The sequence below is a fragment of the Neopsephotus bourkii genome, unplaced genomic scaffold (genome assembly GCF_033783945.1).
Source record: "Neopsephotus bourkii isolate Nb327-2 ecotype Australia unplaced genomic scaffold, CSIRO-AGI_Nbou_v1 NB_481, whole genome shotgun sequence".
NCBI lineage: Eukaryota > Metazoa > Chordata > Aves > Psittaciformes > Psittacidae > Neopsephotus > Neopsephotus bourkii.
In genome coordinates this window covers 486,902-502,000 of record NW_026900982.1, presented here as the reverse complement: position 1 = coordinate 502,000, position 15,099 = coordinate 486,902, and the positions used below count along the sequence as shown (strand labels likewise).

Genomic DNA, 15,099 nt, shown 5'->3' with positions numbered 1-15,099 from the left:
CAGGGATGGGCTGGGAGGAGGGATGCAGACAGACAAACCGCAAAGCCCCAGCTCAAAATAGCTGAGGGCTGGGGAGAAGTTTGGGAGGGAAATACCAAGCATGTTTGCCCAGATCCGTATGCCGTCCTGGATGTGTGCTTGTAACGGCTGTTGAGGCCAGGAGAAGGGCTGGGAGCACAGGGGAAGGTGGCTGCAGGCAGGGGCTGGGCCCTGACACCACAGAGATGGGCACCCAGAAGAGGCAGGGTGATGCTGCATGAACCTGGACCCAAGGACCACGGGGGAGAGCTGAGGTGCTCTGGTCACTGTGTGCTTTATTTGTCACTGTTACAAGGCAGAAGGTGATTTCTAAGGCAGAATTCATGATTATCAGTGCATTAAAACCTCCCCACCACATTAAAACCCCAGCCAAAGGGGGTGATCCATCCAAACCCATGTGCAAGGGAAGCCCCAGGGCTGGGGTGATGGGGCAGCCCCAACACAGCCCCTACGAGGGCACAAGGATGGGTCCAGCCCCAAACCATCTCCCAACACCCCCATAAGAGCTCACAGGGATTCTTTTAGGGGCAATGCTTTGTGCCACCCTCCTCCCATCCCTGGCTCACCCATCACTTCCACCCATCAACCCCCCCAACAATACCTAAAGGCAAAAATCCAACCCTAAAGGCAGAAATCCAACCCTAAAGGCAGAAATCCAACCCTAAAGGCAAAATCAGCCCGAGGAGGAGGAAAGGCACAGGGCAGGGTTCACAGCCTGGAGATAGTGGGAAGTGGGGGATCCGGGGGGAGCCCCTCCAGCCACTCCACCAGGATCCTGTTCAGCACCGCCGGCCTGGGGGGATGGCACAGAGATGGGGTGGGATTCAGCATCCCCAGGGACACAGCAGGGCCCGGCTCCATTGGAGTGGGGCTGTGCTTGCCCACTGTGGTACCTCTCCATCTGCGTCCAGTGCCCGCACGCCTCAATGTGTTCCCGGTGCAGCTGCGGGATCTTGGGAGGGATGGATGAGAATGGAGAGGGGTTGGTTTGTGCCAGGATTGGGGTACCAGGAGCCCCCCCCCCAAGGCTGTTGCTGTATCCCCAGCTCTTCATTTTGGCAAGAGCAAATTCCCCCCTAACCCTCCCATATCAGCCTTCTTCAAGTGATGTCCCTGGACCAAATCCATCCCATCCCAGCTGATGGACCTGCCCCAGGGCTCTGCTGCAGTGGGATCTTATGGAAGCTGATCACAGGCACAGGCAGGGCTGGGGTGGGATGGGACTATTTTGACTTACCCACTCCTCCATGCCCTTGCTCATGCTGGGATGTAGCACCACGTCCTTCCCGGCTGTGACCATCAGCGCTGGCATCGTGATCTATAGGGGACATAGGTGCCAAGGTGGGGAAGGTGCTTGGTCTGCAAATGCCCCTGTGGGGCAGGATCAGTCCCCACCTTCCTGTCCTTGGCAGAGAGGGCCCAGCGCCAGTTGGGTCCTATGTTGCGGTACCAGTTCAAGGGGCCACTGCGAGAGAGGAGAATGGGATGGAGATGCTGAGCCTCAGCTCCTGCCATCACCACCACAGGGAACATCCCATTGGCCATAGTACAGGGAGTGCCTGCAAAGGTAAAGCAGCCTTCCCCCAGCAGCCTTGCACCTTCCTGGGGTTATAAAGCAAGGCCAAGGTGGGTTTGGGTGCTCCCCTTCTGCAGAGGGGGCATCACACCAGCCCTGCAGGCTCCTGCCCATACCTGAAGCCGGACTTCTGGAAGCACTGGATGTAGTACTGCAGCTCAGGGCCATGCAGGATCTGGCTGGCAGGGGGGTTTTCTGGGAAGCCCACCAGCAGCCCCCCTGCAAGAAGAGGCACAGCACTGCATCCTTCACCCCACAGCATCCCCCTGCTGCAGCATCCCACCCCTTACCTCGCTCCCGGACCCGGTGGAAGTCAAATGTGATGGGCAGGCGGTCCTGTGGAGAGAGGGAACTGAGGGCAGGCACAGAGAGATGGCACATAGGGAGGAAAAAACATCCTGGGGGCTCCCTGTGGCTGCTACACTTGGGGTTCCTTGCTGGGAACCAGTGCTGAGCATCAATGCATCCCGAGGGATACAGGAACCAGACACACAACCCTGGGGTGCAGAGCTGGGAGCCAGCACCAAGCGTCACTGCATCCAAAGGGATGGAGGAATAAGCTGTGCAGCCCTAGTCTGTGGGAGCCAGCACTGAGCATCACCGCATCCTAAGGGATGGAGGAAACAGTCACGCAGCCCTGGGCCATGGAGCTGGGAGCAGCCAGCAGCGGTGGCAGAATGAGGCCGCTGGCAAGGCTCCCAGGGCACTGTTATTTTCAACCACAAAGGTTGTCACCCTGAAGCAAGACACTGACATGTGCAGTGGTAAGGGAAGCGAGCGGCGCTTCGAGGGAGAGCAGGACCCCTGCCAGGCTGCACAAGGACAATCACCCACAAATTTGCTGTTCCCCAGGTTGGGCTGTCCCCTCCCAGGTCCTCTGAAACCCTACCGAGGGTCAGCTCTGACTCCTACAAAGGTGTGGGTCCTGCACCGCTGCTTACAAGGATGCGTTCGCTCTGGTCCCTACTGATGGCTGCCTGAATGCAGACTTTGCTGTAGACAGGCAGCAAAAGGATGGCAGACACAGGATGGAGCGTGCCTGAGGGACACTGTGGAACACTGCAAAGCCATCCCTGAAGCTGACTCCTGGCATGGGTGAGGTGGAAGGGGAGAGGGTGCCACAGGCAGAGCCCCAAGGCTGGCCAGGGCATCGGGTTGTGAAGCCCTCTGCTCCCAACCCAGGTCCAGCCTCAGCCCCATCCCTACCTCCCGGCGTGTGGAGCGGATCAGGACCTTCAGTGTCCGGCCGATGTCCCTCTCCAGCTCCGCTTCTGCAACACCCTGCACACAGAGTGGAAGCAGCAGAGTGGGTGACGCCACCCCTTCCCAGGGACCCACACCACCCCAGGGTTGGATCCTGCTCCCCTTGTGGGCCCAGGTGGAGGATGGGAATGGTTTCTATGCAGGGTCCAGCACGGGAACAAGGTCTGACACGGGGGCACAAGCCACCTGCAGCTGGGGTGACAGTGAGAGCCCCACATGGCACCCTGGCTGTGGGGCAGGCGATGCCCATCCATGAGCTGGGGACCCCAGCATGGGCATGACTCCATGGTGGGGTGAGGTTAAGCCCCAGGAGAAGGGTGAAGGATAAAAACTGTGGCCCTGGACTCACCGGCTCCTGGAAGTAGAACTGGTAATCAAAGGTGGGGATGCTTTTCATCTTCTCCATGATGTCCACAAAGGGTTTGGCGGGTTGGTACGGGGTGTTCAGTGAGGCCACAGCTCTGGAACATCACAGGAAGGACACAGAGTCAGGACCACCCCCGGATTCAGGGTGCCCAGCATGAGCCAGGGCTTTGCTCTAGGGATGGAACAGAGAGGGCAGGACCCAGGGCACTGTTAGGGATGGGGGACGGGGGGTGTAGGACCAATCCTCAAGGAGCCACACACATAGCACGGACCCACCTCACCCTCTCAGGGTAGAACAGAGCCATGTTCCAGACCACGGCACCACCCCAGTCATGGCCAACCAGCACGGTCTGCGGGATGCCCTGTGGGGAGGGGGTCCATGAGCGTGCAGCACCCAGGGAGCACCTCCAAATACCCCCCAAAAGCAGCACCCAACAGGCATCAGCACATGAGAGAGGGGTGTTGCCTGCCTCTGAAGCAGCAAACACTGCAGAAAACAGCAATATTTTCTCTTTTCTCCCCCATTTATTTTCCCTTTTTGTTTCCTCAATGAAGAAGCATTACCTGATCCCCTGGAACCATTTACTCTGCCTTAATTAAACACTTCAAGCATCTGTGCCCTCCAAGGCAAGGGATTCATTATTATCCATGATGGAGGCTGTTCATCCCTTGGGATCACCTATAGGGGTCGTACCCCCCTGGTCCCCCCCACCGTCACACAGGGAGCATCATTTTATAGTCGCAGCCAAATAAATCCCTGCCCCTCCGGGAAGCAGCTCACAGCATCCCCTATGCCTGTGGGATCCTGCCTGGAGCTCACTATCCCCCCTCCTCCATCCTATTTTCCTGACCCCTCTGGGCACTGACAAATGAATCCAATTAAACCTGCGCTCCCAACAATGGAGCAGCCGGTTCATAATTAGCTGGTATTTAGATGGGTAATTAAAACTCCCTCCCAGCAGACGTGTCTCTGCCGTCTGAGAGCACAAAATACAGCGTGCAACCCCCCCTGCAAGGGGGGCAGAGGGTTTGGGGGGTTCCCAGCATCTCCCACCACTGATACGGGGATGAGTGGGTCGCATCCATGCTGATGGATTTCATCCCATTATCACTGTCCTGGCTCCTGGACCACTCTGCATCCCAGATATGGGTTCAGATGTCACCACGGAACTCCATGAAGTCATTTATCCCCTAGGTTGTACCAGGGGAGGGAGAAGGAGCATCCCAGAGGGGAGAGCAGCAGGATGGGCCCTGATGATAGTGGAGGAGCAGGGAAAACCAAAGTTGCATACATACACGATGCCACCACTTCCCATCTATCAAGCCCACCCTGAAGCAAAGCAGGCACCCATCCCCTTGCCAGGCTGCACATCAATGGGCACCTTCCAATCCATTTTCCTTATTTCTAATCCAACATGAGGGCAGTTCTCCAGCAAAGGGAGTGATTTATCCTCACATGCTCAGCACCAAACCACAGCTACAGTCCCTGTGATGCCTGGTTCCCTTCCAAAACCCATCCCAGCTCCGGCACAAAACCACCACCACTTCCCCAACAAGAAGCCCTCAAGGGACCTTTTTTCCTCCTTGTTTCTTGTTCTTAGCACTGTGGTTTTTGAAGGACTCATTCCCTTGGAAGCCATTCCGCAAAGGAAAAAGCCCTGGAGGTGTTGACATCTGTGGGTTACACCTTTACCCCTACACTTCACCTCTTTTAAAAGGCACAGAAATCAACTGCATCCCCTTGCTGGGATGGGAATTAAACCTGGAGCTCCCAAACCCAAGTGAGATGACACCATAGCTGAGCCGTGCCAAGGGGCAGTGATGGTTCCCCAGACACCCCAGCCATGTGTGAGCTGCTATAGTCAGGGATGAAGGGATGCAGCCCAGCATCCTTCTCCATGAGTATCTCGCTGCCTAACCAACATCCCGCCACGCCTCAGGTGCCACCAGCCCATCTCCCTGTCATCAGCAAGGACACAAGGTCCAGGAGAAGGTGACACAGAGCTAGAGACCCTTCCAAGGTTGGGTCCTCTCCACCGGCAATGGGTTGTACGAACATCCCCATCCCTAAAATCCCACCAGTGAACACAAATACAGGTCTTGGTGCTAGCCCAAGAGCTCTGGACCAAAGCCACTGGACAGCTCAGCTGTCCCTGCATGGGAAGGAAGAAGTGAAGGGCAGCTGGGGAAACACCCCCCCAAACCTTGCCAAGGAGGAGGGACCATCATGGGGGGCTCCTCACCAGTTTGTCCAGGAAAACCACCAGGTCCTGTGGAAGGGAGGAGAGAAAGAGTCAGATCCTGTCTGGGATCACCACCCTCCACACCACATTCTCCCTGCCCGCATCCTCACCTTGCATATCTGCTCCTGGGAATACTCTTTTATATCTGCACAAAAGACATAATCACCATCATCTTAACATCCACGCATCTCCAGGGATGTATTTGGCATCCCTCTGAGCTGCTGGGGCTGCAGGAGGAGCCAGCTTCAACCCCCCAGGAGATGGTTCCTCATCCATCTCCTCCTGGGTCTGGGACTTGGGGTCAGCAGCTCCAGCCCTGTATAACCCCAACTCCCAACTCACCCAGTGGGGCTGTGGACTCTCCGTAGCCCTTCATCTCCAGAGCAATCACCCTAAAGCCGGCATCGACCAAAGCTGGGATCTAGGAGGAAAAACAGCAGCCTCCAAAGGATGCTGAAACCCCCAGACAAAACTCTCCCACCAGGAGCCCTAGGAGTGGTGACCAGGCACCCCATCACCACCCCACCAGCATCCCCTGTGGTCCACCCTCCTCCCTGTCCCCTCCATCACCTGGAAACGCCATGAAAGCCAGCACTCAGGGAAGCCATGGCAGAGGCAGACGACAGGGCCCTGCCCCATTTCCACGAAGTGCAGCTGGACTCCGTGCTGGAAGGGATGGAGAGCCCTCACCAGCTGCAGGTTGCATGGCTTCACCCCACAATGCTCCACCCAGCACAACTGTGGGGCCCATCACCCCCTCCCAGGGCCACACAACCATGCTTTAGCCTCTGTAGTGGATAGAGAAGACCTAAACAATGGGGCAGCTCAGCATCCCTAGCCGAGAGCAGCCCACACAGGAGGGGCAATCCAACATGCCACCCGCTGGCTGGCACATCCTTGCACGGGGCTCAACACCCTCCCCAGGAAGCCTGGCACCCCCAAGCCATTGTCACCAAGGCAGTCCCCTCCACATTACCCGGATGGGCACATATCCGTGGGTCACGTTGGATGGATCACACGCTGTTGGTAGTGGCTCTTGCTGGTTGAGAAGCTGTGGGGTGAGGAGCACAGGGTGAGCTCCTGAGCAAGCCTGGAGCCCCATGGGACATCCCCACCAACCTGTGTGCAGGGACATCATAGAATCACAGAATGGTTTGGGTTGGAATGGACCTTAAAGCTCATCCAGTTCCAACCCCTGCCACAGGCAGGGACACCTTCCACTAGACCAGGTTGCTCCAAGCCCCGTCCAACCTGGCCTTGAACACTGCCAGGGATGGGGCAGCCACAGCTTCTCTGGGGACCCCATTCCAGTCCCTCACCACCCTCATAGGGAAGAAGCCCAAGCCCATCCCTTCCAGAGGATCCCCAGGAGAGCAGGGAACAGAGACCACCCCTACATGCCTGGACACCTGAGAGCTCCTCCAGCTCCTTCAGGACGGTCTCAGTGTCCCTGACGAGGACAGTGGCCATGCCCATCTCCTGGGCCGGCTTCAGGTTCTCCCCGATGTCATCCAGAAGGATGACCTGGAGATAAAGCACCAAGAGCAGGGATCAGCACCCTGCAGAAGGGCTTGGCCAAGGACTTGGGGTGCATGGAGGGACCCTCTGTGACCTGTTCTTGAGGTGGTCATACCTCCTGTGGCTTCGCCTGCAGCACATCCAGGGCGTACGTGTAGATCTGGGGATCTGGCTTCTGCATCCCGAGCCGGCAGGACTCGATCACCAGGTCAAAGTGACGGTGCAGCAGGTTCATCAGCCTGGCCGTGAAGAGCCGCCCTGCGCTGTCGTCCACCCAGTTGTTGGTGAGGACACAGGTCTTAAACCCTAGGGAGGTGCACAGAGGGGAATGCTGGTTTTCCCACCCTGGCTCTCCAGACAGTGTTTGATTTCACCTCTCCTCTCCAGCCACCTCCTCATCCCAGATGTCCAGTCTGCAAGGCTCTGGCCAGCTCAGAACACACCAGCAACAGATCGAAGGATGCTCGGCACGAGCTTATGTCCAATTTGTACTTCCAGGGAAGCAAAGCTCAACCCTCCCAGTGCAAGCGGGACGTGAGCTGGAGCTTGGGCACACTGAGATGCTGAGGACAGAGCTGATGTGAGGGTGGTGAGGCCCTGGCACAGGTTGCCCAGAGAAGCTGTGGCTGCCCCATCCCTGGCAGTGTTCAAGGCCAGGTTGGATGGGGCTTGGAGCAACCTGGTCTAGTGGAAGGTGTCCCTGTCTATGGCAGGGGGTTGGAACTGGATGAGCTTTAAGGTCCTTTCCAACCCAAACCATCCTGTGATTCTATGATTCCCTGATGGACTCAGTGCATGAGAAAGGGCTATAGCACCCAGCTAATTGCTGCCTGGGTGCTAACATGTCTGATGGATTTAGTAGCATGGCTCCTAGTATGTAATTAAAGGATGCTGAAAGGCGACATCAGGAGAGTGTGGCGATGATGATTAAGGACCAAGCAGGTGGTACCAACCAGGACCCTGTGATGGAACCAACCAGGGCCTCCCATGGCAGTTGCTTGGGAGGGAAGCAGGAGCCTTAATCCAGCCCAAAAGCCCCCCAGCACCCACCATTCCTCCGCAGCACCCTCGCTGCCTGCAGGAGGGGGGCATTGACCGTCCCCTTGGCTGCCATCTCCTCGAAGGCTCGGGCAACAGAGAAGGTATCTGGCAAGGCGATGCCTGAGGTGGTGGCGTGCTGCCTGCAGCCCTCTTCCATCTCGGAAAAGAGCTGGAAAAAACACAGTGTCATTCAACTGATCCCAATGTATAAAGCACAGCCCACCCCTCGGCTCCTTCCCCATCGGTGCCACTGCACAGCTGGTACCCGAGGGCTCACCTGGGATAGGGTGATCTGTCCCCTCATCATTTTGGCATAAGGACTGTCGGAGCCACCAGCAAACATGACCTTCCGCAAGAAATTCCTGCCAGGCAAAGGAGAAGAAACCAGTGGGAGCAACCCCAATGCTGCGGGGATGCTGTGGTGCGCCATGGGGCGGGGGATGCTCTGTGCCGGGGATACAGAGCTCCATCCTCCATCATCCCCCAGGACCAGAGCATCACTTCATTACAGGACTGGGAGATCGCTGCCCATTTATTTCTGCTGGCAGCTCAATTACTTGGCCCTGCAGATAGACGAGCAGGGAGCTTCGCCAGGGACAAAACATAGCAAATAATGCAAAGAGCAAGGTATTTTGTAAGCCGTAACTCAAGGAAAACAATCTGCCCCTATCACCAGATGACAAAAGGCCTTCTCAGGCAGCAATAAAACACGATTACAGCGACTGCCTTTAGGACAAAGCTCCCTGAGTCGATAACAACGCGGCTCGGTTAAAAGCAAAGCAGCTTTACCCTGTTCCAGCTGCATTGCTGCCACTTTCTCATTTCTTTCTATAAAGCGAAGCAAAAAGATGTTTGATGGCCGATAACCCGGGAATTTATTGCTCCATCAGCTCCAGCGTTTAGTTACTTAATACTGTATTTTTCTGTCTGAACACCCACGTGCTGCCAGGAAACCCTGCCGAGTTGGGGCACGCAACAGAACCTGTTCAGCTACTGACTGGGAGCTTTTGGGATTACCAGCTCCCAAACAGCCCATATTAATGGGAGCAAAGGGTTCACTAGCACTCGAGAGGCGGACTGGGGTTTGTCTGCTCCAGCTTGTGCACTGAGTTGTGTCAGGTCTCAGCACCAAGGCAGGGATGGGGTTAATTAGTTATCCTGCTTAATTAATTACTAGCTGATCTTCTTATCTTTCTGCCAGCATCCCCTATGGTGATTCCACCTCTTTGGGAGTTAGTTTTAACTGCTGACCTGTGCCCCACATAAGGGACAGGACCTCACCCCAGATCCAGAAAGGAGGTCCTCATCCTGCACCCCATGTATACACAGGGTCCCCAACATGCATCTGACATCGAGGACATGGGTCCCCCTAGCCTGCACCCCACACCCAGCCCAGTCCTATTGCTATGGGGGCGCCAGTCGTGCAGACCCCGCGCGGGCGGCGGCCGCACACACAGTATTGTCTCGTCTCTACGTGTCTCCGGACGACCGGTGACCCACAGCAGCGCGGGCGGGCGAGTGACAGCGGGCCGGGTCAGGCCGGGTAAGGGTGTACCTGGGCAGGGCGCAGTCCTGCTCGCAGGAGCCCAGGAAGTGCTGCAGGCCGGGCCCGAAGAGCACGCCGCCAAGGTCGAACAGCACGGCCCGCCGCGCCATGGCCTTCTCCCTCCTGCCGGCACCCGGACTCGAACCCACGGACACGCCACTGCCTCCACCGCGGAGGCCTCTCTGCAGGTCCCGCCCCCGAGGCCTCGCCCCGCCCCCTGCTCCGGAGCCGCGCTGGGTCCTAGCGCCGCCGCTACTGTAGGCACCCTCCCTTTAGCACGGGAGCAGTCGCAGGACACTCCTGGACGGGGGGGGGGTGTCCCTCTCGTCCCACTGGCACCCTCCCGGTCCTGTGGGGCTGTGGGACCCCCGACCTGGCGGTGGCAACCCCGTTGCTGCCATGGGTGCCCCCTCTGCGCCCGCTCCCTGTCGCTGCTCAGGCGGGTTTTGCCTATAATCTCTTAACGGGGTCCAGGGGTCCCCCTCAGCTCCCGCAGCACCCCAGGGTACAGCAGCACCCGCTGACCCAACCTGCCTGCACCCAGATCCCGAGCAGCCAAATGGGGCTGAAAGTGGGAAGGGGCGGGGGTGCACACAGGCACAGAACCATAGAATAGTTAGGGTTGGAAAGGACCTTAAGATCATCAAGTTCCAACCCCCCTGCCATGGGCAGGGACACCTCACACTAAACCATGTCACCCAAGGCCTCGTCCAACCTGGTCTTGACCTGTCCAACCTGGTATGCCAACCTGGCATATGCGCGCACACATGCCTGAATACATGCAGGAACACATATGTGCACACATGGATGTGTGCACACCTACATGCACGCACACATGTATGTACACATGCACACGCAAAAAATGCATGCACATAAACACACACATGCAGTCTTGTATGCAGACATGCATACACACCCTTGCCCATGCATGCACACACGTGTGCCTATGTGAAACACACATGTGCGTGCTGAGCACCACCGGTGCGTGTGCACCATTAAGCATGTGCGTGTGTCTCCGAGTGCATGCGTGCACACTGAGGCTGTGTGAGCACTGCCAGGCATGTGCGTGCACACATAGCTCATGCATGCACTGCTAAGCATGCGTGTGCACCACCAGGCAGCTGCGTGGGCACCCAGCACGAATGTGCACGCTCAGCACATCCCTGCGTGCCAAGCACATACGTGCACACACATGACTACCATCCCTGGACCCCCGTAAAAGCAGCCCAAGGGGGAACATGCACCCCCCCCCCCCCATGCACCCCGAGCCAGCCCTGGTGTGCTCAGTGACAGACACGCCGTGGCCACGCGTGTGCGTGTGCATGGCCCGGCCCCGTCTCGGGGCGGTGTTGGCGGTGCCGTGGCGGGACGGCCGCGTCGAGGAGCGCTGGTGAGCGGGGCCGGGGGGGGGGAAGAGGCAATCCCAGCCCCTGCCTCAGCCTCCCCACTGCAAGGCATGCGGTGGGATGCTGGCTCGGAGGGAGTTGGGGCAAGAACCGCACCCCTGCGAGCGCAGCAGAGCTGGGGTTACCATTGAGGAGTGGGAAGGGGTGTTTTAGGGGGGTCAAGCCCAGACAAGCCATGCGTTTATCACCAGCATCCCGCTGCTGGGGTTCGGTGTCCCCCAGCCCTCATTCCCCATCTCCCGCTGTCCCCGGGACCCCCAAGGGGACCCCCCAGCATCCTCGTAATGTGGTCCACCGCCGGGTTGGAGGGGGGGGGGGAATGAAGCCCCGTTCCCTGGTTTCTGGCATGGCTCAGAGCTGCGGCAGGCGAAGGGTTTTCCTCCTCCCATCACGGCGGGGGCACCTCCGGCGCAACCCTCCGGGGCCGGCAGCAGCTCCGCAGCCCCCCAGCTCCGGCTTCTCCCTGGCATAAAGGTGGGAGCGTGTTTGGGAGGGTGGGAAACGAGGGGGTAAAGGAAGAATGTTGCTGGTCTGTCGCTATTCCGGTGGGAAGCGCCGGGAGGAACAACCTCAGCCTTCGTGCCAACGCAATGCCAGCACGGCGACGCCTGAGACCCGGCCAACTCGTGGCAGGGCTGGGCCGCCGTGCTGCTGTGGTCCATGCCGGAGGGCTCCCCTCTTTTTTGGGGGGGTCTTTCACTCCAAATCGAAACCAGCCCACCCCTGCCAAGTGCTGGTCTGAGACCTGAGGAGCTCATTGAACCCCAGGATGCTGGCAGGGAGCTGGGGATGCCCCTGGGAGCCCCCTTCCCTCTGCAGAGGGGCTCAGGACTGGCTGGGAGGGTGAAGGGTGCTGGTGGGTCCCCCCCTTCCACTCCCGTCGCGCCTGCAGCCTCTGGCACCCGCTCCCTTGGCCCCGGCGCCAAGATGGGTTTGAAAGAGCAGCATTGTCTGTGCCCCCCCCACCGCAGCCTCCTGCTTTTCCATGGCTCCAGAGGGGGGTTTTAGGGGGGGGGGACGAGCAGGATCAGCCTCCCCCCAACCCTTCCAGCCCTCATCTTAACTCCTCTGTGCCTCAGTTTCCCCATCATTATGATCCATGTGCTGTGCTGCAGGGATGCAGGAAGGCTCTGTGTCGTTCCTACCTTTCCCCATCCCCGGGGGGGTTCTTCTATGGTGTGGGGAGAGTGGGATACAACACCCCCAAATCCCAGCTCCTGGAAACCAGAGATGCACATGCATGGAAAAATAAAGGGTACTTGGGGGGTTTGCTGGTGCAAATGGGGGGGTCCCTGGAAGGGCCCAAAAGGGCCTCAAAGGGTGTCCCAGGTGTAGCCTTGATCCCCCTCTTTCTCTTTGCTCCTGCAGGACACCATGGTCTCGGGGGGCCCTGGCTGGTGCCTACTGGTGGGGCTCTGCACCCTCGTCCCTGCCACCACACAGCGAGGACCAGAAGAGGATGTGACCCCCAGTGTTGGGCTGGAGGAGTTGGGGTACCACACCTCCCAGGATGGGGACCCCCTCCAGGACCCCCAGCGCTGTGGCATCACCTTCCACACCCCCAACCCCTGCAGCCCCCACGGGCCCACAGCCTTCGCCTCTCGCAATGAGCTGGATCACCTCAAGAGCCTCTTGCAGGACACCAAGGCCAGCCTGAAGGACGTGGAGATGGCGGCCATGCTGGAGGAGAACCAGACCCGTTACCAGGACATCATCACCGAGGCGCTGCCCGCCATCCATGAGGCCAACCTGGAATTTCGGGAGAGCCTGGATAATGTCCGCAGGGAGCTGGAGGCTCACGTGGCAGAGGCTGATCACCCACGGACAGCTGAGAAGAAGGAGAAGTAAGTGCCATGGGAAGGGGATGGGGATGCTCCATGGAGCTGGTGCCCCAAGCTCCATGGGTGGGAGCCAGCCCCAGGCTGCAGGCACATGGGGGAGTGCAGGTGTCCCCTTGGGTCCCATAAACTTCATGGTGGCTTTTATGTTATATGTGGGGTTTGGATGCTTGGCAGACCACTGCTGTTAACACCCATGTGAGTGTCTCTGCCCTAAGCCCATTACAGTGTGGCTGGCAAGGGGTCTTCCATGGGCAGGGTGAGGGGTGGGATGTCAGGAGAGGGGAGGTTGTCACCCGTAAATGAGTGACCCAGTGCAGCTGAGCCACAATGTGATGGTGGAGAAATGCATTGACCAAGATGGAGGAGTTGGGAAATCTTTCCCAAGCTGGGGACCCCCTCCAGGACCCCCAGTGCTGCAGCATCCCTTGGACAGGGGGGGACGGACACTGAGCGCACTCTTCTCCCCCCAGGCTGCGGAAGGGTGTCCATGTGGTGGCACACATGCTGCGCCTCACAGGGCGCCTGGCCCAGACCCTCGATGCTGCCTCACAGCGCCTTGATGCTGAGCTCAGCCAGCGCCTGCAGAGCTCGGCTGCCATCGCCATTGAGCCCTAGGGCAGCGGGGATGGGCTCCGCCATCACCCTGCTTATGGCCTTGCTTGCTGGTAGGACCCCGACCCGGCTCATCTCCATGGCTTCTGGGGGGTCCTGGCTCCTCTCCGCAGCACCAGTGGCTGAGACGCTGCCCAGAATGTTTGCAGAGTGGTCTGGGGGCTGGAGCCAGCAGTGCTGGGATGGGATGGGATGGGATGGGATGGGATGGGATGGGATGCGATGGGATGGGATGGGATGGGATGGGAGGCTGCTGCGCACTGAGGGATGTATCGCACATAAAATGCCACTGCATGCATGATGATGCCTGTAACCCAAGCCCCAGGTGTTCATAGAACCATGGAACCAATGGTTTGGGTTGGAAGGGACTTCAAAGCTCATCCAGTCGCACTAGACCGGGTTGCTCCAAGCCCCGTCCAGCCTGGCCTTGAACACTGCCAGGGATGGGGCAGCCACAGCTTCTCTGGGCACCCTGTGCCAGGGCCTCACCACCCTCACAGGGAAGAACTTCTGCGTAAGATCCCATCTCAGTCTCCCCTCTGTCAGGTTAAATCCATTCCCCCTTGTCCTGTCCCTACAGGCCCTTGTCCAAAGCCCCTCTCCAGATTTCTTGTTGGCCCCTTTAGGCACTGGAAGCTGCTCTAAGGTCTCCCTGGAGCCTTCTCTTCTCCAGGCTGAACAAGCCCAGCTCTCTCAGCCTGTCTCCATAGCAGATGTGCTCCAGCCCTCAGAGAATCTTTGTTGTACTCCTCTGGACTCACTCCAAGAGCTCCACGTCCTTCTTATGTTTGGTCCCAAGAGCTGGATGCAGGACTGTGGTGCACCCACCATGTTGGATACACTTACCCTGCAGCAGCTCTGTCATCACATAGCAGAGCCTGGTGCCACAGCGTATGTGGCTGGGGAAATCCCTTCTGTGGCAGCTCCTTCCCATCCCCAGCAAACCTCTGGACCCCTGTGTCCCTTCCTGGAAGAGCTTTACCCACACAGGCTCCCTTTTGTCACAGCCAGGCAGCCACACTTACCAACAGCTACACCATCGCACCCGGATCCTTGCCTGGACCTCCTGGGGCTCCCCAGAGGGTCTTACAGCTCTCTGGGGGGCTTGGTGGCATCTCACCGATGGTCCAGCAGCATCACTGGTGTGGGCAGAACCCTGGTTAATCCTTCCCCCTTGGGAGCATCTTGTCCAGGCTTGGAAGAAGCCTTTTTTGCCCCTGGGGTGGTAACGGTGGAGCTGCAGACAGGGTGTGAGAGTGGCTGGAGATGAAGCGCCAGGCAATAAATCAAAGCTGGCAACTCGAGTGCTCCCAACCCACAGAGGTTTGGGCAGCGGGAAAGCAGCCGGAGGCGGAAAATCCTTTCTCCAAACCCTGTGTTTGTAAGCACAGAGGTTCCTCCAGCAGGAATGGCCAGGGCCACCCTGGCACGTTGGGCTAAGGGTCCCCCACTGTCCCCATGGTGCACCCTAAGGATGGGCAAGAAGCAGATCCCCCCCCCCGGGTAGCGGCACTTCTGCAGGAGCTGCAGGCAGCGAAATAAAGATGCATTGCGCTCTGCCAGGCGTCAGCGTGATCTCCGTGTCTGTTTTCTCTCCGTCCTCTGCTGTCCGAGGGAAAAGGAGGATGGGTGAGGTTGTCTGTGGTGT

General features: G+C 58.6%; 2 protein-coding genes across 2 annotated transcripts; one reads left to right on the top strand and one right to left on the bottom strand.

Annotated features, from left to right (window-relative positions):
- Window positions 1–294: 294 nt before the first annotated feature.
- Window positions 295–9,792, bottom strand: EPHX2 (epoxide hydrolase 2). The gene is made up of 19 exons (XM_061350205.1): window positions 9,602–9,792; window positions 8,324–8,408; window positions 8,056–8,215; window positions 7,121–7,311; window positions 6,889–7,011; window positions 6,464–6,538; window positions 6,058–6,153; window positions 5,830–5,908; window positions 5,598–5,632; window positions 5,488–5,514; window positions 3,521–3,606; window positions 3,228–3,339; window positions 2,822–2,896; window positions 1,906–1,951; window positions 1,732–1,834; window positions 1,435–1,504; window positions 1,277–1,357; window positions 933–991; window positions 295–832 (listed from the first exon to the last, which is right to left on the bottom strand). The coding sequence occupies exons 1-19, from the start codon at window positions 9,700–9,702 to the stop codon at window positions 748–750; spliced, it is 1,689 nt and encodes a 562-aa protein (XP_061206189.1). The 5' UTR covers window positions 9,703–9,792; the 3' UTR covers window positions 295–747.
- Window positions 9,793–10,890: 1,098 nt separating this feature from the next.
- Window positions 10,891–13,638, top strand: LOC133210599 (uncharacterized). The gene is made up of 3 exons (XM_061350124.1): window positions 10,891–10,982; window positions 12,367–12,842; window positions 13,310–13,638. The coding sequence occupies exons 2-3, from the start codon at window positions 12,373–12,375 to the stop codon at window positions 13,452–13,454; spliced, it is 615 nt and encodes a 204-aa protein (XP_061206108.1). The 5' UTR covers window positions 10,891–10,982; window positions 12,367–12,372; the 3' UTR covers window positions 13,455–13,638.
- Window positions 13,639–15,099: the final 1,461 nt, after the last annotated feature.